Genomic DNA, 18,237 nt, shown 5'->3' on the forward strand with positions numbered 1-18,237 from the left:
CTCCAGCAAAGTGTCTCCTGTTTCTGCTCGTTTGGATCGTTGATTCTGCGCCTCCAATTTAAGCAAATTCTCTGTTGCACGTGTGTAGAGAGAGCAATATAATCTCAAAAAAACAGGCTCACTTAACCCAAAATCATAAGAAAAAGCTGAATATGTTTAGTATAAAGGAAAGGAAGCCTATTTTTAGAAGTATTATGCTGTTTTACAGTATAATATTAAAGTACATCACAGACGTTGCCATCTTGGCTTTGTGTGTAAATGATGTGATGTAGCCTCCATAGAGCACAACAGTGACACTTTTATTTTTTTTTTTTTTTTTTAGCAGCCTTGGATTTTTTGCAATTACCTTTTAATTATTTTTATTGTTTTAGTTTCACTTGTGAAAACACCTGTGACTATTTATTTAATAATAATATATTCATTACTTTTGGCGAATATTTAATTATTACTTTTGTTGAATATATATATACAGTCATGACCAAAAATATTGGCACCCTTGGTAAATATGATCAAAGAAGGCTGTGAAAATTAATCTGCATTGTTAATCCTTTTGATCTTTTATTAAAAAATTCACAAAACTCTAACCTTTCATTGGATAATAAGAATTTAAAATGGGGGTAAATATCATTATGAAATAAAAGTTTTTCTCAAATACACATTGAATTATGAACATGAAATTATCCAGCCATGGCTTCCTGTTTCACAGAAATATAAATAGGAGGCAAAACAAAGCCCAAATTAATTCCCTTAATCATCATCACAATGAGAAAAACCAAAGAATATATTTCTGATGTGCAGCAAAAGAGAATTGAGCTTCACAAATTAGTGAAGTGGCTTTAATAAAAGAGCTAGAGCAGTGAAAATTCCCATTTCCTTCATCAGGGCAATAATTAAGAATTTCCAATCAACATAAAATGTTATGAAACTGTCTGGAAGAAGACGTGTGTCTATATCGTCCTAATGCACGGTGAGGAGGAGAGTTTGAGCGGCTAAAGACTCTCCGAGGACCACAGCTGGAGAATTGCAGAAAATAGTTGAGTCTCGGGGCCAGAAAAAAAAATGGTCAAACAGCAGCTACATCAGCACGTGTTGTTTGGGAGGGTTTCAAGAAAAATTCTCCTCGCTCATCCAAAAACAAACTCCAGCATATTCAGTTATCAGACACGACTGGAGCTTCAGATGGGACTGGCTTCTATGGTCAGATCAAACTAAAAATGAGCTTTTAGCAGCAAACACTCAAGATGGGTTTAAAAAGTACCCCATGTGTACAATGAAATATACTGCTGTATTTGTGATGTTGTGGCCTATATTTCTGCTGGAGGTCCTGGACATCTTGTTTAGACACATGACATCATCAACCCTCTACAGACACCTTGGCAATTAAATCGCCATTGGCTAGTACATTTTTTTGTTTACTCGCCAGACTGATAATACTAGGCCTATCTATCTATCTATCTATCTATCTATCTATCTATCTATCTATCTATATATATATATATATATATATATATATATATATATATATATATATATATCCTACTGTATATGTTTGTAAAATGGTACAGCTTTTTAAATATCTGAAAGTACACTCTTAACATCAGTCAGTCAAGCATTATAATATGACATTATGATAATCAAGTATTATTTAATGATAGAACTTTAGTAATTAGAATTAAAACTTAGTAACCATGTATGAATGCATAGACATTTTAACAGAATTTAGTACTGGTGGTGGTGCTTTTTTGGTCATTCAGTGTTTCTGTAAAAAAAATGGGGGAAAAAACTAACAATAATACTGATAAGAAGATAATAATAATAATACGAATTCTGCTAATAAGAACAGTATAAAACGCACTAAGGATTAACGAGCTGCTAGATTCATGAATATTAATCAGGTTGTGTGCGTTCACTCTAACTGATTCACTGAGATCAAAACAGGGAAGATAATAGGTGAGCACCAGCCAATGAGATTGCCGTTTGCGTATGTCATGCGAGTCATGTGCCATTACATTAGAGCTTACGGTACGCCAAATACAGGTGCGCTGCGTATCCATTGAGATGAACTGAAAAAGAGCACAGATCACTTGATGGAGAGTGAAGCTCTGAAGCGCTCAGTCATAGTGTTCCGCGAGTGAAATTATATCTGTGCTAAACTTATATTTAGCCTCCAACTCACACACTGGCGAGTAAAATCTGAGAATTTATTAGCCATTGGCTAATATTAGACATCATTTAGTCGCCCAGAGTGAAGATTAGTCGCATATGCGTGCGATTTACTCGCATTGTAGGGGTTTGATCATGGATTCTATCAAATACCAACAGATAAAAAAATCAATAAGTGACTGACTCTGTTAGAAATCTTATAACGGGCCATGTTTGGATCTTCCAACCGGACAATAATCCAAACACAAACCTCAAAAACAACACAAAAATGGGTCACTGAGCACAAAACCAAGCTTCTGCTGGCCGTTCCAGTCCTCTGACCTGAACCCTGTAGAACATGAGTGACCTGAAGAGAAGAAGCTGTGAATCTAAAGGGTCTGGAGTGATTCTGGATGAAGGAATGGTCTCTGATCTCTTGTCAGGTGTCTCTAACCTCATCAGGCATTATAGGAGAACATTTAGAGCTGTTAAACTGACAAATGGAGGTTTCAGAAAGTATTGAATAAAAGGGTGCCGTTAATTGTGGCCAATGTGTATTAGAGAAAAACATTTATTTCATAATGATATTTCCCCCCATTTTAAATTCTTATTATCCAATGAAAGGTTAGATTTTTATGAATTTTTCAAATAACAATGCAGATAAATTTTCACAGCCTACTTTGATCATATTTACCAAGGGTGCCGATATTTTTGGCCATGACAGTATATTACATTATATATAATTTAAAATAAAATAACATAAATAAATGTACAAATATTAAAAATAATTACATGTATAGTTGTGTTGTTGTAATATTATTTTTATTGAAATATTATTTTTAAATAGTATATTAATAAATAATGCAATAAAATGCAATAAAAAAACTAAAATAAAATAAAATGTATAATACATTTATTTAAACAAATGTTCAAATATTATATATAGTATTAAAATAAAATATGCATTGTTAAAATATTATATATATATATATAGTGTTATTTTTTTATTGCAATATTTTATTTTATTTACTATATTTAAATACAGATTGCTCTACATGCTCATTAAATACACCAGCCTGAAAACCTGAGCTAAAGAAGTTAAATATAGTCATGAGATTTCTGTGAAAAAGCATCATTTTCTAATTGCAGTGGTTTTTGATATTCCTGTCATTCCTCTCTCAAGCGGATGGCGCTGTACTTGTGATGATGGCTGCTGACTGACGGCCCTTAAATGGGATTTCTTTGATTGTCATTTTCTCTTCAGGTAGCGTGTTGTCGATCTCTGTTGCGAACGCAGATGGATGAGACTGAGGCGTGTGCTCTATATAACACTGACGTCCTCCACCTCCAGCAGAACTGATGGAGCGCCTCCTGCTCTCTCCTCTCCCGCCGCGTGTGGGAAATATTGGATTTTTATTAGAGTCTCTCTGTATCTGTCGTCCTCTGTGGAGCTGGACGGCCGTGGAGGAGACAGACAGAGATGGAGGAGGCCCAGAGGAGAGCGTGGGAGCGCTGCTCATCCATCACTGTCAGCAGCAAAGACCCGCCCCTTTCTCTGATTGACAGCGCATTCAGCCAATCGCTGTCAGTCTGCCCTGCTCTCATTTGGTAGCACAGAAGTGACAAAGTCATCTAGATTTGTTTGGAGTCAAAGAAGCTCGAGAAGTGACAGGCACACGAGTCAATACGGCCAGATCTTTCATCTTATTTTACTTTTATTTTACCATTTTGAGCATGCAAACAATTCTTTGTCTATCCGAATTCTGAATGCCCATTCAAATCGTGCTTGGTTATAGACACATTTATGACTTTTTAGAATTTAGTGAATTTATAATTTATAATTAGTGCTGGGCAACGATTAATCACATCCAAAATAAAAGTTTTTCTGTATGTAATATATGTGTGTGTACTGTGTATATTTATTATGTATATACACACACATGCATGTATATAATTAAGAAAAATATATTATGTTCATATATTAAATATATTTATATATAATATAAATTATATGAATATAAATATATGCATGTTAATGCATGTAAATATTTTCAACATATATACTGTACGTGTGTGTCTTTATATATACATACTAAATATACACAGTACACACACATTTATTATAAACACAAACTTTTATTTTGGATGCGATTAATCATTGCCCAGCACTATTTGGAATATCTTAAAATATTTTTATTATATTTTTAGCTGTCATCAACAACATTATTTATTATAAGAAATTATTATATAGCATTATATGAAGAGTTCATTTGCAAAAACAGATTGACAATTTTCAAAAATCATGTTTTTCATTGTGTATTCCAATTAATCCAATTAATAAACACAAAACTATAAAAACATGATAACATAATAAAAAACATGATATTTGAACATTTCAAAATACTGAGTTATCTGTTTTTGCAAATAAACTCTTCATATTTTGACAAATATAAATTGTCCACAACATTTATATACAATGTGCATATAGGAATGAAATAGGTTTTAATTTGTAACGTATTATATTACATTTAATATAATTTGATTTTTTTATTATAAGTAGTAGTAGTAGTTGAATACACATTTAAAGCAATTAAAATCGCTTAGTAAAACTATGCAAAAACGTTACAAATTATTATGAATTAAGCTATTAATTAATCTTTTGCTGTTAACATTTATATGAATAATGTACACCATATATCATAGATTGGTTTGAACTTTCCCATTGTGCTGTGAAGCTGTCCACACTGTAATACAGAAGCATGTGATGCACAACTAGCAATAAGAAGAAACACTGAGCCGAATGTGAATCTGTGTTTATGATGTTTCTATCACTCACAGAGAAATGAATCTGAACCCATTTGTCATCATGACACTGTTTTCCCATCATGCGCCGATGATAAATGTGTAAATCACACTGACGGCAGATAAGCAGCAAATATTGTTGGGAAAATCCACATGCTTTAAATGAAACTGGTCAGACAAAAGCAGGGTTCATTCATGTATTTATTAAGCACAGATAAACACAAAAAAACTGAAAAGAACAACATCAGTCAAATCAAAAGATAATTTAACATAAAAAGTTTAAAAAGCCATGTTAAGAAAATAAGATTTCAATTTAGTTTTAAACCCATAGACAGAATTTGAAGCTTTCACAGATAAAGGAAGGTTATTCCAACTATTATAAATGCACGATCACCTCTTTCCTTTAGCTGTGATCTAGGCTGAGACAAAGAGTAGTAGACATCTTGTTGGCATATTTTCTTTTATTAAGTCAGACAGATAGGCGGGTTTAAAAACAAATACCAATATCTTAAAATCAGTTTTATAAAGCACTGGTAACCAGTTTAAAGTCTTTAAGATTGGAGTAATATGCTCTTGTTTGTGAGCCCCAGTTAAAAACCTGGCTGCAGCATTTTGAACCATCTGGAGTCGAGATATAGAGGACTGGAGTGAACCAGCATATAAAGAATTACAGCAGTCCAAACGTGATGAGACTAGGGCATGCGTGGCTCTCTAAAGATCTTTGCCGGCAGCCATGTCACCCTGTAGCCCAAGACTGGTTACTCACTGAAGCTAAGCAGGGTTGAGCCTGGTCAGTACCTGGATGGGAGACCTCCTGGGAAAACTAGGTTGCTGCTGGAAGAGGTGTTAGTGAGACCAGCAGGGGGTGCTCACCCTGTGGTCCGTGTGGGTCCTAGTGCCCCAGTATAGTGACGGGGACACTATACTGTAAAAAAGCACCGTCCTTCAGATGAGACGTTAAACCGAGGTCCTGAATCTCTGTGGTCATTAAAAATCCCAGTATGTCTTTCGAAAAGAGTAGAGGTGTGACCTCGGCATCCTGGCCAAATTCACCCATTGGCCTCTGACCATCATGGCCTCCTAACAATCCCCATATCTGCTGATTGGCTTCATCACTCTGTCTCCTCTCCACCAGTAAGCTGGTGTGTGGTGGGCGTTCTGGCGCACTATGCCTGCCGTCGCATCATCCAGGTGGATGCTACACACTGGTGATGGATGAGGAGACCCCCCACACTGTAAAGCGCTCTGAGTGCCTAGAAAAGCGCTATATAAATGTAAGGAATTATTATTATTATTATTAAACAATAACTTAACTCCAGAGAGAAGGGTTATAATAGTTAATAATAAGTAAAAAATATATATCTGTATATTGCATTATATTTTCAATTAAAATTATACAATAATATTTAAAATTTAGATATATTAGATATAAGTTTATTATGTATATTTTAAAAATCATATATCATATTTATATATAAAATAGTTTTTAATATTTTATTTATATACCTTTGTTTTATAATTTTTTCAGAATTGTATATCATTTACATAGTTATGTATTCTGTTCTTTTCTTTGAAGGCCTCATTTCTTTTTGTGTAAACAGTGCCATGATGTCCTTTACCAGAAAGCATCTGTCCACAGTACGTTCTCCCAGAAGGATTGTGGTTTTGTCACATAAGTTTTGGCAAACTCCAGTCTTGCTTTTTTCTGCCTTTGTGTCAGCAGTGGTGTCCTCCTGGGTCTCCTACCATAGCGTCCCTTTTCATTCAGATGGCGACGGATAGTGCGAGCTGACACTGTTGTACCCTGTGTCTGCAGATCAGCTTGAATTTGTTTGGAAGTTAATCGGGGCTCTTTATCCACCATTCCTTGGTTGTAATTTTTCATTAATTTTGCTCTTCCGTCCATGTCCAGGGAGGTTAGCTACAGTGCCATGGGCTGTAAACCTCTTGATGATATTGCGCACAGTGGACACAAGAACATTAAGATCTCTGGAGATGGACTTGTAGCCTTGAGATTGTCCATGTTTTTCCACAATTTTTTCTCTCAAATCCACAGACAACTCTTTACACTTCTTTCTTTTCTCCATGCTCAGTGTGACACACAACACAAAGGTTGAGTCAGCTTTTCTCCATTTTAACTGGTTGCAAGTGTGATTACTATATTGCCTGCACCTGTTACTTAGCAGCCTTTTGGCAAATATTTAATTATTTATTTTGTTACTTATCACACATCACAGGTCTAAATACACATTACAGGAGCATCACATGCTTGAAAAGCAATTATTTCTTACAATTTTGACAAGGTGCCAATAATTTTGTCCAGTCCATTTTTGAGTTCTGTGTGAAATTTTATCAAGTTTGAATGTTGTTCTCTGTTTTTTTGTGTTGTTGCAGTGCAAACAAAAACAATAAGCACGTGAATACCACAACATTTGCAATTGGAACAATTTTCTGAGAGAAGTGTTGATATTTTTGGCCATGACTGTATATAAATATATATACATATATTAGTGCTGTGAAATGATTAATCCCAATTAATCGCATACAAAATAAAAGTTTTTGTTTGCATAATATATATTTGTGTACTGTGTATATTTATTATGTGTATATATAAATACATACACATGCATGTATATATTTTGAAAATATATACATGTATTTACATGTCTATATTTATATTCATATAATTTATATTATAAATAAATATATACATGCATGTGTGTGTATTTTTATACACATAATAAATATACACAGCACACATACATAATGTAAAGCAAAAACTTTTATTTTGGATGTGATTAATCACGATTAATCGTTTGTATATACAGTATACAGTTTAACTTGATGTACTAAAATAATTCAAATTAAAACTGAAATAAAAATGTATAATACCTGTATAGGCATATTTAAAAACAATAAAAAGCTGATAAAAATTACAAAAGTACACAACAAAATAACTAAAACTTCAACTAAATTAAAATGAAACCAAAAAATATAAAAACTAAATCTAGTTCAAAATAGTAGCAGAAGCTGTAATTAATACTAAAATAACAGTCATGCAGTGGGATGGAGACTAGTTGTGTAACGCCAGTGTTAAACTGTCTAATGGCATTAATATTCAGCGTGAAGCAGAAAGTCATTACAGCTCCGGCCATCAGCATGTGCTGCCACACGCTCCTCGTCCCGCGTCATGCTTTATTCACGCTGGAAGTCAAATCTGTCCCGGGCAAGCAGAAGGTGTGTGAGGAGCTCAGGTGAATGCAGAATGAAGACATGGATCTGTATTCCAGCAGAAGCTGAGAGGAGAGACGGGCAGCACTCTTAAATATTACATCTCATCTGAAGTCACGCTGGACATGTGTGATTACTGCAGGACGCATGCGTCTCCTGTTCACTCGCTGTAACTCTGCTCCGGCTTGTTTTTACGCTTTCTGTTTTACAGCAGCTTCAGAGGTCGCTCACACAGGCGTGTTTATAATGCATCAAAGCTTTCAGTCTAATTTTGATGTGATGTTTTGGTTTGTGCCCAGTCAATCAATCAATCAATCAATCAGTCAATAAATAAATAAGTACATTAAATAAATGAACAAATAATAATAAATAAACAAATAAAAAATCATTAAGTATTTGATTCACCAAAGTTGTAAATAAAACATATTACTGTAGTATTTTTTTCAGTGTAGATTGTTGAAGGAAATTACTAGTACTAATTTACAAAGTAATGTTGAAATAGTTACTTTTTGTATTTTAATTCATTCATTCTTTATTAATTTTTTAATGTTTTTATTTATTTTATTTGGACATACTGACTCCACTTATATCCTTGTGAGATTTAGGACTGTAACTATGTTAAATTTAAAAGTTTATTTTAATATTTTAATAATTTATTTGCTGTATTTTATGTAAAACATATTCCTTATTCATTTTTATGCCCAGTGTATATATATGTATATATTATATTGAATTCATCTGACACGGAAGACTGGAGTAATGATGCTGAAAATTCAGCTTTTATCATAGCAATCAATTACATTTTAACAGATATTCACATAGAAAACAGCTATTTTAAATTTTACTGTATTTTTAGTCAAATAAATAATAATTCATATGCATTCATGCTGAAAACGTTTATCTGTGGTTCCTTCACAGATCTCAGGAAAACATTTGACCAGGAGCCTCTGGGGAAGGAAGTGTCGCTCGAACAGGAAGTGCTTCTCCAGTGCCGCCCGCCAGAAGGAATACCTGCTGCTGAGGTACTGTCACACACACACACACACACACACACAGAGCGCAGCACTCTCCGCTGATGAATTTTAGATTGAATTAGAGATTAACGTTTGTTACGGGCCGAAGCAAAGGTAAACTGCTCGGCAGCTGATGTGTAGATAACTCAATCACCTCAACTAAATGTCAGACTTTGTTGAGAAACATTTAGCTCAGTGGCCACCTGTTAATTCCTGTTTAGCTACACAGAACGTATCGATTGGGACATCGATTGCAGCAGGAGTGGGGCTGTCAGACAAACTCTTCCTAACAACAGCAGAAAGTTTGAGCTAAACAGGATTAATAGGCGGCGGTCGTAAAGGATTTTCTCAAAACATCCGCTCTTTTTTTCTTTCCCAAAGCGTCCATTTTTGCCATGACAAAGAGAGTGGAGTGGGCTGCAATCCGCCAGCCAAACATCCTCCAGGCAGCTTAAGACGCTCAATGGACAGATTTGGGAGGCGGGTTTAATGTGAACGCCTCGGGCTGTGTTTTTCCTGTGCTTTTAATCATCCGAACACGTGTTATGACGACCACCATTAACTATCTTCAGCTCACTCGCTTCCTCAGAAGACAAGGCTTTAGTGAAAATTACTGTGACGAAAATTATTTGGGATCAAAGCTCATCAGTAGTTGCATAATCCAAATGAACCTTCTGTGCTTTTACTTTTTGTTTTAGATTTTTTTACTTCATCGAAATGAAACTGGCACAAAAAATGTGTTGGCACTTGCGATGTGAATGCACCATTTAAAAGAAAATCATGGATTTTGCATGAAATTACTCGTGGTGAAAAATGGCCGCATTGCAAATGAATTTTAAGTGAATTTCATCTAGTGGAAATGTTTGGTACTGCGCCCAAACTAAATCTTACTGAAAGTTCTTTTTTTTGTTACATCAACCTCAAATTTGGAACACACCTTGTTTAAATTTATGGCTTTGGCTTTTTTTTTTTTTTTAAGAGTAAAACAGGTTTTGGAAAATAAATATTCCATATAAAAATTCAAAAATATTTTTGTGTATAATACCATTGTTCATAATAATAAGCTACTACATTTTTGATTTATTTCACTTTTTAATTTTTTTTTTTTAACTTCAGCAATAAAGTGTCCTCATTCTTAAGTCTGCACCCCGAAGCATTCAAGATGTATGACAGTTTAAGTGGGAAAATTCAGGTCTGTGTTCAAACATTGGTTAACAAGTAATAAATGGATCATAACTATTTCATAGATGTAATTTAGTACCATAAGATGTCCTAAAAAACGAAATATTAAATAAAAAACATTATTAAACTAAAATACAGCACATTCATGTCATTGAAATATAAATATATAAATAAAAAATAAATTGACTGCCACACGGGGAGCACCAACGGGGTTAAAACGACAGCTTCAAATGCATCTGCACTGCAGATGATGTACATTTTAGGCACAATATTGTCAGATTTTTTCTCTATTTCAGCAACAAAAATAGTTTCAAACAAAGTCACAGCTGAGCTGCTGTGAATCTCAGAGCGAAACATGATGAACCAATCTGAGTTTTTGAATGAATTGGGTGAGTCAATGATTCAATGACTTATTCATAGGCTGAATGAATCAGCTGAATTAATGAATCAGTGACAAAGACCAGTGAATTGTCACCACCTACTGGCTGCTTTAGTTTCATTTTATTAAAAGTATTTCTTCAGTTATTTTAATCATGTAATATTTATATCACTAGCTACGTTTACATGGACACTTTTTGCTTCCATCGGAATGAATTCATTCTGATTGACGAATCCAAACGTAGTGTTTACATGAACGCCAAATAAAGTGATCGGGTTGATGTGAGTGTCTAAATGTCACAAGCTTCTGATCAGATTTAATCTTTTGACATGCACACACTGCATGAATATACACAGTTTACCGCTGGTGTCGCATACTGTTTTAAAAAGCACACTTGATATTTATCTACTTCGAGTAGCACATGCGCAGTATTTTCGAGTTTCGGTTTTAAATTTTAATCAGATCTGGCCAATTCAATCCGATTGATGTGGTTGCATGTGACTTTTTTATTCCGATTGTGCTTCTAGTCCTATTATGATCAGATTATTAGGGTCCATGTAAACACAGTTACAGATCAGAAGGTGCACATACATTTTTTGACTGCTTCTAATTTGTCCTGGAAAAGTTAAAGCGAGGCTTTGACAGAGGTGGGACATTACGTTACAGATGCACACATGCACAGTGTCAGAAACTAACAACAAGGCTTTCATTGGGGGAAATTGCTGGTGGAATATTGTAGAGCAGTTGGAGCGTTTGGTCGTGTGCAGATAAGCGGCGTCTTTCATGCGGCGCTGCTGCTTTTCACACGGTTTGGATGTTTCCTTCTGAAAGATCACAGAATGACCAATTGGCTTTTTGTGGCCGCACAAAAATTTGTTTATTTCCTGTTTGGGCTGGAAAAATGGGGAAAAAGTGAAACAGGCTTGTATGTGAGTTGTGAGTTATGAATTCACTCAGAAATGAAACAAATATCAATGCAAGGATCTGAAGTTTCAATGCAATAGTGCAAGAAAAAGTACAGGGTTACGTGATGGTATCGGCACAGGTGTGTTGTGTTTGCTGAATCAATAAATGTAGACCTTAATGATTAATAGAAAGTTCAAAAGCATTTATTTCAAATAGAAAGCTTTTGCACACTAAAGAAGTGTGTAGTTTATGATGGTGTTTCATCATCTAAATTATTTTGAAATAAAAAGACTGAACTTTTTTTTTCTTACAAAAAAAAAAAAAATCCTTATTTAAACTTTGAAAAAACATTTTTTCAGGGTAACAATGTAAATGCTTTTACTGTCACTTTTGATAAATTTAATGCCTCTTTGTTGGATAAAAGTATTAATCTTTTAAAAAAGAATCTTTCTATACAGTAAGATTAAAATAAAGATTATCTGAGTATGTTTCACTGTTTAAAAAATACTATTTTATTTATTTATTTATTATTTTTTTTTTACTTCGAAAGTTAGTTTAATTGTGATTCTTGCTACTTAATTTCTTTGTAATTATTTGTGAAATTTACTAGCAATTTCTTTGAGAAAATTGTTTCTCCACATCTTGTTCAGTGTATCAGAATATTTTGCAATAAATAAATAAACCCAAGTATAAACCACTTACTTTTTAAAGTTTTTCCCAAATCTTGCAGCCTTGGAAGGATTTCACAATCAAAATAAATAAATAAATAAATAATAATAATAATTAATTAAAATAAATAAATAAAACATTTAAAATTTACAAAATTAAAATAAATTATTATTATTATTAAAAATTCTTGAAAACTTGTTCAATTAAAAATGTATATAAAATGTATTATTAGTAGTAGTAGTAGTATTGATTATTTTGTTATTTTTCTATGCAGATGCACTCCAACAAAATCGCACCGCTAATTCTAAAATGATTAATTCTTACTTGAATATATTTATTAAAGAATATATTTATTATAATTTATTAAAACCGGGAGAAAACTCCTGTATGTTTTTTCTCAGCACTTTATATGATGTTATTTTTTCCAACATCATACAGCTCTAGTTTGGTTTTTTACTGAAGAATTTATCAAATCCGTGTGGATAAGGATTGAATATGTCGTTTAGCATTCCACATAATTATGGCATTTTCATCAATTGGATTTAAGTCAAAAGCTCTTTGAAAGCTCTTAACCAAACACGAGCTGCGTTCAGTGAAACCCGCGAGCACTGGGGGTCAGATGAGACGATCTCTCCGGGGAGGATGCTGATTAGCGCTGGAGAGCGTTTCCTTTGATTGGCTCTGAAAGGACCCACGCTTGACCTGGAAAAGGCGAGTGAAGTGACCAGAAGCCAGACGGCTTTATTGCAGGTGGAAATGCTGACAGAACAAATGGGCCGTAATCAGAAGGGAGCCGTTTCCCACCAATTCCACAAACTCAGGGAACAATTTCTTCCTTTAACAGAGGAAGGACCTTTCTGGCAGCAGAAACATCCCACTCTCGCATTAAAAGCAATTTGCGTTGGGAAGATTGTGCATCACAGATGGCGCCCGCTTTATTTCACTTGGCATATTCTGCTGAAGTTATTTTCTTCCTTCCATCATTTGTTTGTGCCATTATGTTTCTCAACTCAAACACGATTCGATCTGAGCCGATTCCATCACATATCTATATATCTCTGCTGGTTTTCTTTTGCATCAGTCTTTGTATTGATAGTATACTTGAAGCAGTGTTATTTTAGTATCATTGAAATATTATTATACACACTCAAAAATAAAGGTGTTTCACGATGCCATAGAAGAACCTTTCTGTCTGAATGGTTCCATAAAGAACCTTTAACATCTGAAGAAGCTTTCTGTTTCACAAAAGCTTCTTTGTGGTGAAAGAAGGTTCTTCAGATTATAAAAAGGTAAGAAAGAGATGGTTCTTTAATGAACCTTTGACTGAAATGGTTCTTCTATGGCATCGCTTGAAGAACCTTTTGAAGCAGCTTTATTTTTAAGAGTGTAGTTTGTTAATATTTTGAATTTATATTCAAATGTATTGATAATATAATATTCAGCTTTCAAGTTTATATAAAGTTTTAGTAATTTTGTTGTGTGTTTTCATCCACAGTTTTTGTTAACTTCATTTTAGTTTTAGTTTTTTCAGTACATCAAGTTAAACTAAAAGAAATTGAAAAAATTGCCTTGAAACTAACTGATATATATTAAAAAAAAAAAAAAAAATATATATATATATATATATATATATATAATTATAATAATAATTAAAAATAATAATAATTAAATAATATAATAATACAAAATTATAATATAAAAAATAATAATATAATATATATATATATATATATATATATATATATATATATATAAAATTTGTAACATATAATATGAAAGTATATTTTATTTTAGTTAACGTTTATTAATTTATTCATTTTTTTATGGTTTTGTTTTTAGTTTTAGTTAACTGTAATAGCCCTGATTCAGAGTGAATGCATTTGTCTACCAAGCTAATTTTCAGCATGCATTTTTAAAGGAATAGTTCACCCAAAAATACTAATGTCCTCAGGCCACCCAAGATTAGGATGAGATAGTTTCTTCATCAGGATGGAGAAATGTAGCTCAGCAATGGATGCTCTGCAGTGAATGGGTGCCGTCAGAATGACTGTCCAAACAGCTGATAAAAACATCACAATAATCCACAGCACTCCAGTCCATCAGTTAACATCTTGAAGACAAAATCTGCATTATATGATGCATTCATATGATAGTTATGCTTTAAATTTGATTTATTCTTTTTTTTTTTTGTACGTTTATATGTCTACACAGCTAATTTAAGTAATTTCAGCACGCATCTTTAGTTTTACAGGTTCATAAAAGCTTGCATTTATTATTGTGCCCAAATGTTCATGACTATATAGTGATATCGCATCGCTCCAAATGCAGCAGTCGTCTGCTGTTCACATCGAAGCGTTTCTCTGTCTCTCGCTCTCTGGTTCTGTGCATGCAGCACTGCGGAGGACGGGAGAAAAGACTCGGGCATGTAATGAGAAGAATAACAAGTCAGGAATGAAATTACATGGATCACGCAATGCAATAAGAGCTCTTTCTCTCTTGGAGAGCGTAAATAGGATGCCGCAGGTCTGCCGTTAATGACATCCTGCACATTCTCAGCGTCAAATAACCAACCGGCCTTCTGGGTAATTACATCCAGAGAGAGAGGATGCTGAATGTACGTGCAAATAAAATAACACAATTCAATTTATTTCAGTCTATTCTGCGATTAAGAAGTTGCTGAGGTATCAGTGTTTGCACGGAGCTTCTGATGCAAAAATTACATTCAGGGATGCTGATGGGTCACGATAACGTCTGAAACTTGAGAGACGCGCACTGAATCAGTTCTGAGGGATTTTATCTTTGTTCTGAGGAAGTGTTTTAGAGTAGAATTCACTCTGAAGAATAGAACTTAAACATAATCCTGGAAATATGGTGAAAAAACCATGAAGCACTGCAGATGACGTAATACTCGTAAACAACTTTATATATTTGTGTACTGTGCACTATACTGTTCAAAAGTTTAGTAAGATTTTTAAAAAGAATTCTCTTCTGCTCACCAAGGCTGCATTTATTTAATCAAAAATACAGTAAAAAACAGTTACAGTGTAAATCATCTGTTTTCTATGTGAATATTTGTTAAACTGTAATTTATTTCTTTGATCAAAGCTGTATTTTCAGCATCATTGCTCCAGTCTTCAGTGTCACATGATCTTCAGAAATCATTCTAATATGCTGATTTGCTGATTTCTGATTATTATCAATGTTGAAAATAGTTGTAATGCCCAATATTTTTGTGGAAACCACGATACATTTTATTTTTCAGGATTCACAGATGAATAGAAAGTTCAAAAGAACAGCATTTATTTGAAATAGAACATTCTGATGTGGAACATTCTAAATGTCTTTACTGACACTTTTGATCAATTTAATGCTTCCTTGATGAATAAAAGTATTCATTTCTGTCCACATTTTTTGAATATTTTGCAATAAGCTTAGAGTACTTTGTATTTATGCCACATGTCAGTAGTTTGATATTGTAGTATTGTTTAGGATCTGCATGCATCATTCATGAGATGAGTAGTTCATTCAATCAGATTTCTTCTTTAAAGTGAATAATGCTGTGATTCATCTCAGATCTGCTTGGCTGGACTCTTTAATCCCTGTGGAGTGAGTGAATGTTAGAAAAGCTTCCAGAAGCGGAGCAGTGGGCGGCCGCTCTTCAGCTCTGTTGTGATCGGTGGGCAGGTTTGGAGAGGTGTGTCTGTGTGTGTGTGTGTGTGTGTGTGTGTGTGTGTGTGTCAAAGCGCATCAGTCTCAGTGAGGTGAGTGTGAGGTGAGTTTGTGAAACACATCCATTACTCTGATTAACTGTGTTTTTAACGTCACTGCTGCTCCGTCCCGTCCGTCTGACTCCTTTCTGTCTGATTCTCTCACTTAGGACAGAGGCACGGATCTGAATGATTTCAGATTTTATGTGCAAAAATATCTATAATTATGCATGTAAATATAGACTTAATATTGCTATCTTATATTCTTATGTTATAGAGTATTTTATCAAATATATCCAATATTCACAATTTGTTTAATATTTATTATTTAATAATATTGCATATTATATTAATAAAATAACATTATATATTGTTTGTTTATATAATATAATTAAATGTAATATTCACAGTATTTAATATCTATTTAATATATCACCCAGCTCCAGTTTTTATATATTTAGTACAACATCCTAATATAAAATATATTTAATATTCACAATATATTTAATATTTATGTAATGTATCACTGTGAGTATGCCATTACAAATATATATTTAATAAAATATTTATTATCGTTATTTAATCTATTTCATTCTTATTCCTTTTTCGAAATTATATATTATATAAAGCTATTTTAATTTTTAAATTTTATTTATAGTTTTATTTATGCATATATCATTTTATTAACAGTTTACAACACACTTTATTCAGCTGCTGTTGTTGGTCACGGGTGTTTTTGAGACGTTTGTAAATGCTCCCTGGAGAAGCAGATGTTCCTGTGTGTATGAATGGAGATGTGCGCTGATCGTTATTAAACAGATGGAGTTCAGAGTGTTTTACGCTGATTACGCACCTGCATTAGTCTGTGTAATGTCATCGTCTATTGTCATCCCGTGAGTTTGCGGTTTGTTATCTCGTCCTCCGTGTTTCCTCTCGTGAACAAACGCTTGTATGTTTAACCACGGTTCTCCTGCGTCTCATTGTTTCCAGCTTTTCTCCAGCGCTTCTTTGACAGTGTTTCTGTAGTTTGAGGATTAGCAGCCTTTGATCTGATGTATGATTGTAATTACACTCCTGATAATCTGAGATTAGCGTCTGTCTTTGTCTTTTTACATGATGAGTTTGTGCTCATCTGTTTTTCCTAAATGTAATAAAAAAATGCACGAGAGGAATGCACTCAAAGTGTTTTGCTCTTGAGTTTGTGCTGATATTAGTCCAGAAGCGACGTGATCTGTGCTTCATTCTGTCCTGCTGCTCCAGAGACTCATAAACGCAGAGGCCAGTTGGACGACGACGGCGGCTGAAGTATTTAGCCAGTTGGAAACTTCCATATGGGTTTATTTATTTATTTGCTGTAAAACTGTGACTGTTTTTTCAGTCAGAGAAACCATTGTTTCGAGAGCTGTTTTTTAATGCAAGTAAAAATATGGCAAAAAATAATAATTGCATATTTTTCACAAAATGCATTTAAGGAAATTTTTTCTTTTTTTTCTTTATTTATAATATAACATATATTAAAAATATTTTATTTATAGTTATATTTATTATATATACTAATATATTTAATAATTTATTTAAATAGTGATTCATATTTACTATTTCTTTTAAATAATAATATAATTATTTTTAATATTTACAGAATATTGTTTAATATATTGCCCAGCTCTAGTTATTTATATATAGTATTTATTATAAATATTTTATATACTAATATTTACACAGTGTTTATTTTATTTAATATATCACTGTATGTCATGATAAATAAATAATATTAAATAGTATAATATTTATTTACATGATGTTTAACATTTTTATAGTATACAGCATACAAGAATTATTTTATATTCACGGTATTTCATATTTATTTAATGTATTTTCCAGCTCTAGTTGGTTATATAATATTTAGTAAATACTAATATTAAATCTGTCTAATATTTAGCAATGTAATATGCAACATTTTAATATCGAATAATATAATTATTTCTAATATTCACAAATTTTCATATTTAATATATTGCTCACCTATGGTTATTCATGTAATGTTTAATATGCATTCTAATATACTCATATAAAATATATCTAATGTTCACAATATATTCAATGTTTATTTAATATGTCACTGCAAGGCATCACAAATATAACATTTAATAATATAATATATATTTATATAATGTTTGATTAATATAATTATATCTAATATTCACAG

At 33.0% G+C, this 18,237-nt stretch overlaps 1 protein-coding gene across 3 annotated transcripts in view; it reads left to right on the top strand.

Annotated features, from left to right (window-relative positions):
- Positions 1-18,237, top strand: part of unc5cb (unc-5 netrin receptor Cb) — a 217,120-nt gene that overhangs the window by 126,902 nt on the left and 71,981 nt on the right. For all 3 annotated transcript variants that reach the window (XM_058789296.1, XM_058789297.1, XM_058789298.1), the window contains exon 4: positions 9,094-9,197. In XM_058789296.1, coding sequence (XP_058645279.1) covers positions 9,094-9,197 — 104 coding nt within the window. The remainder of the gene's footprint in view (positions 1-9,093; positions 9,198-18,237) is intronic.

The sequence above is a fragment of the Onychostoma macrolepis genome, chromosome 10 (assembly GCF_012432095.1).
Source record: "Onychostoma macrolepis isolate SWU-2019 chromosome 10, ASM1243209v1, whole genome shotgun sequence".
Lineage (NCBI taxonomy): Eukaryota > Metazoa > Chordata > Actinopteri > Cypriniformes > Cyprinidae > Onychostoma > Onychostoma macrolepis.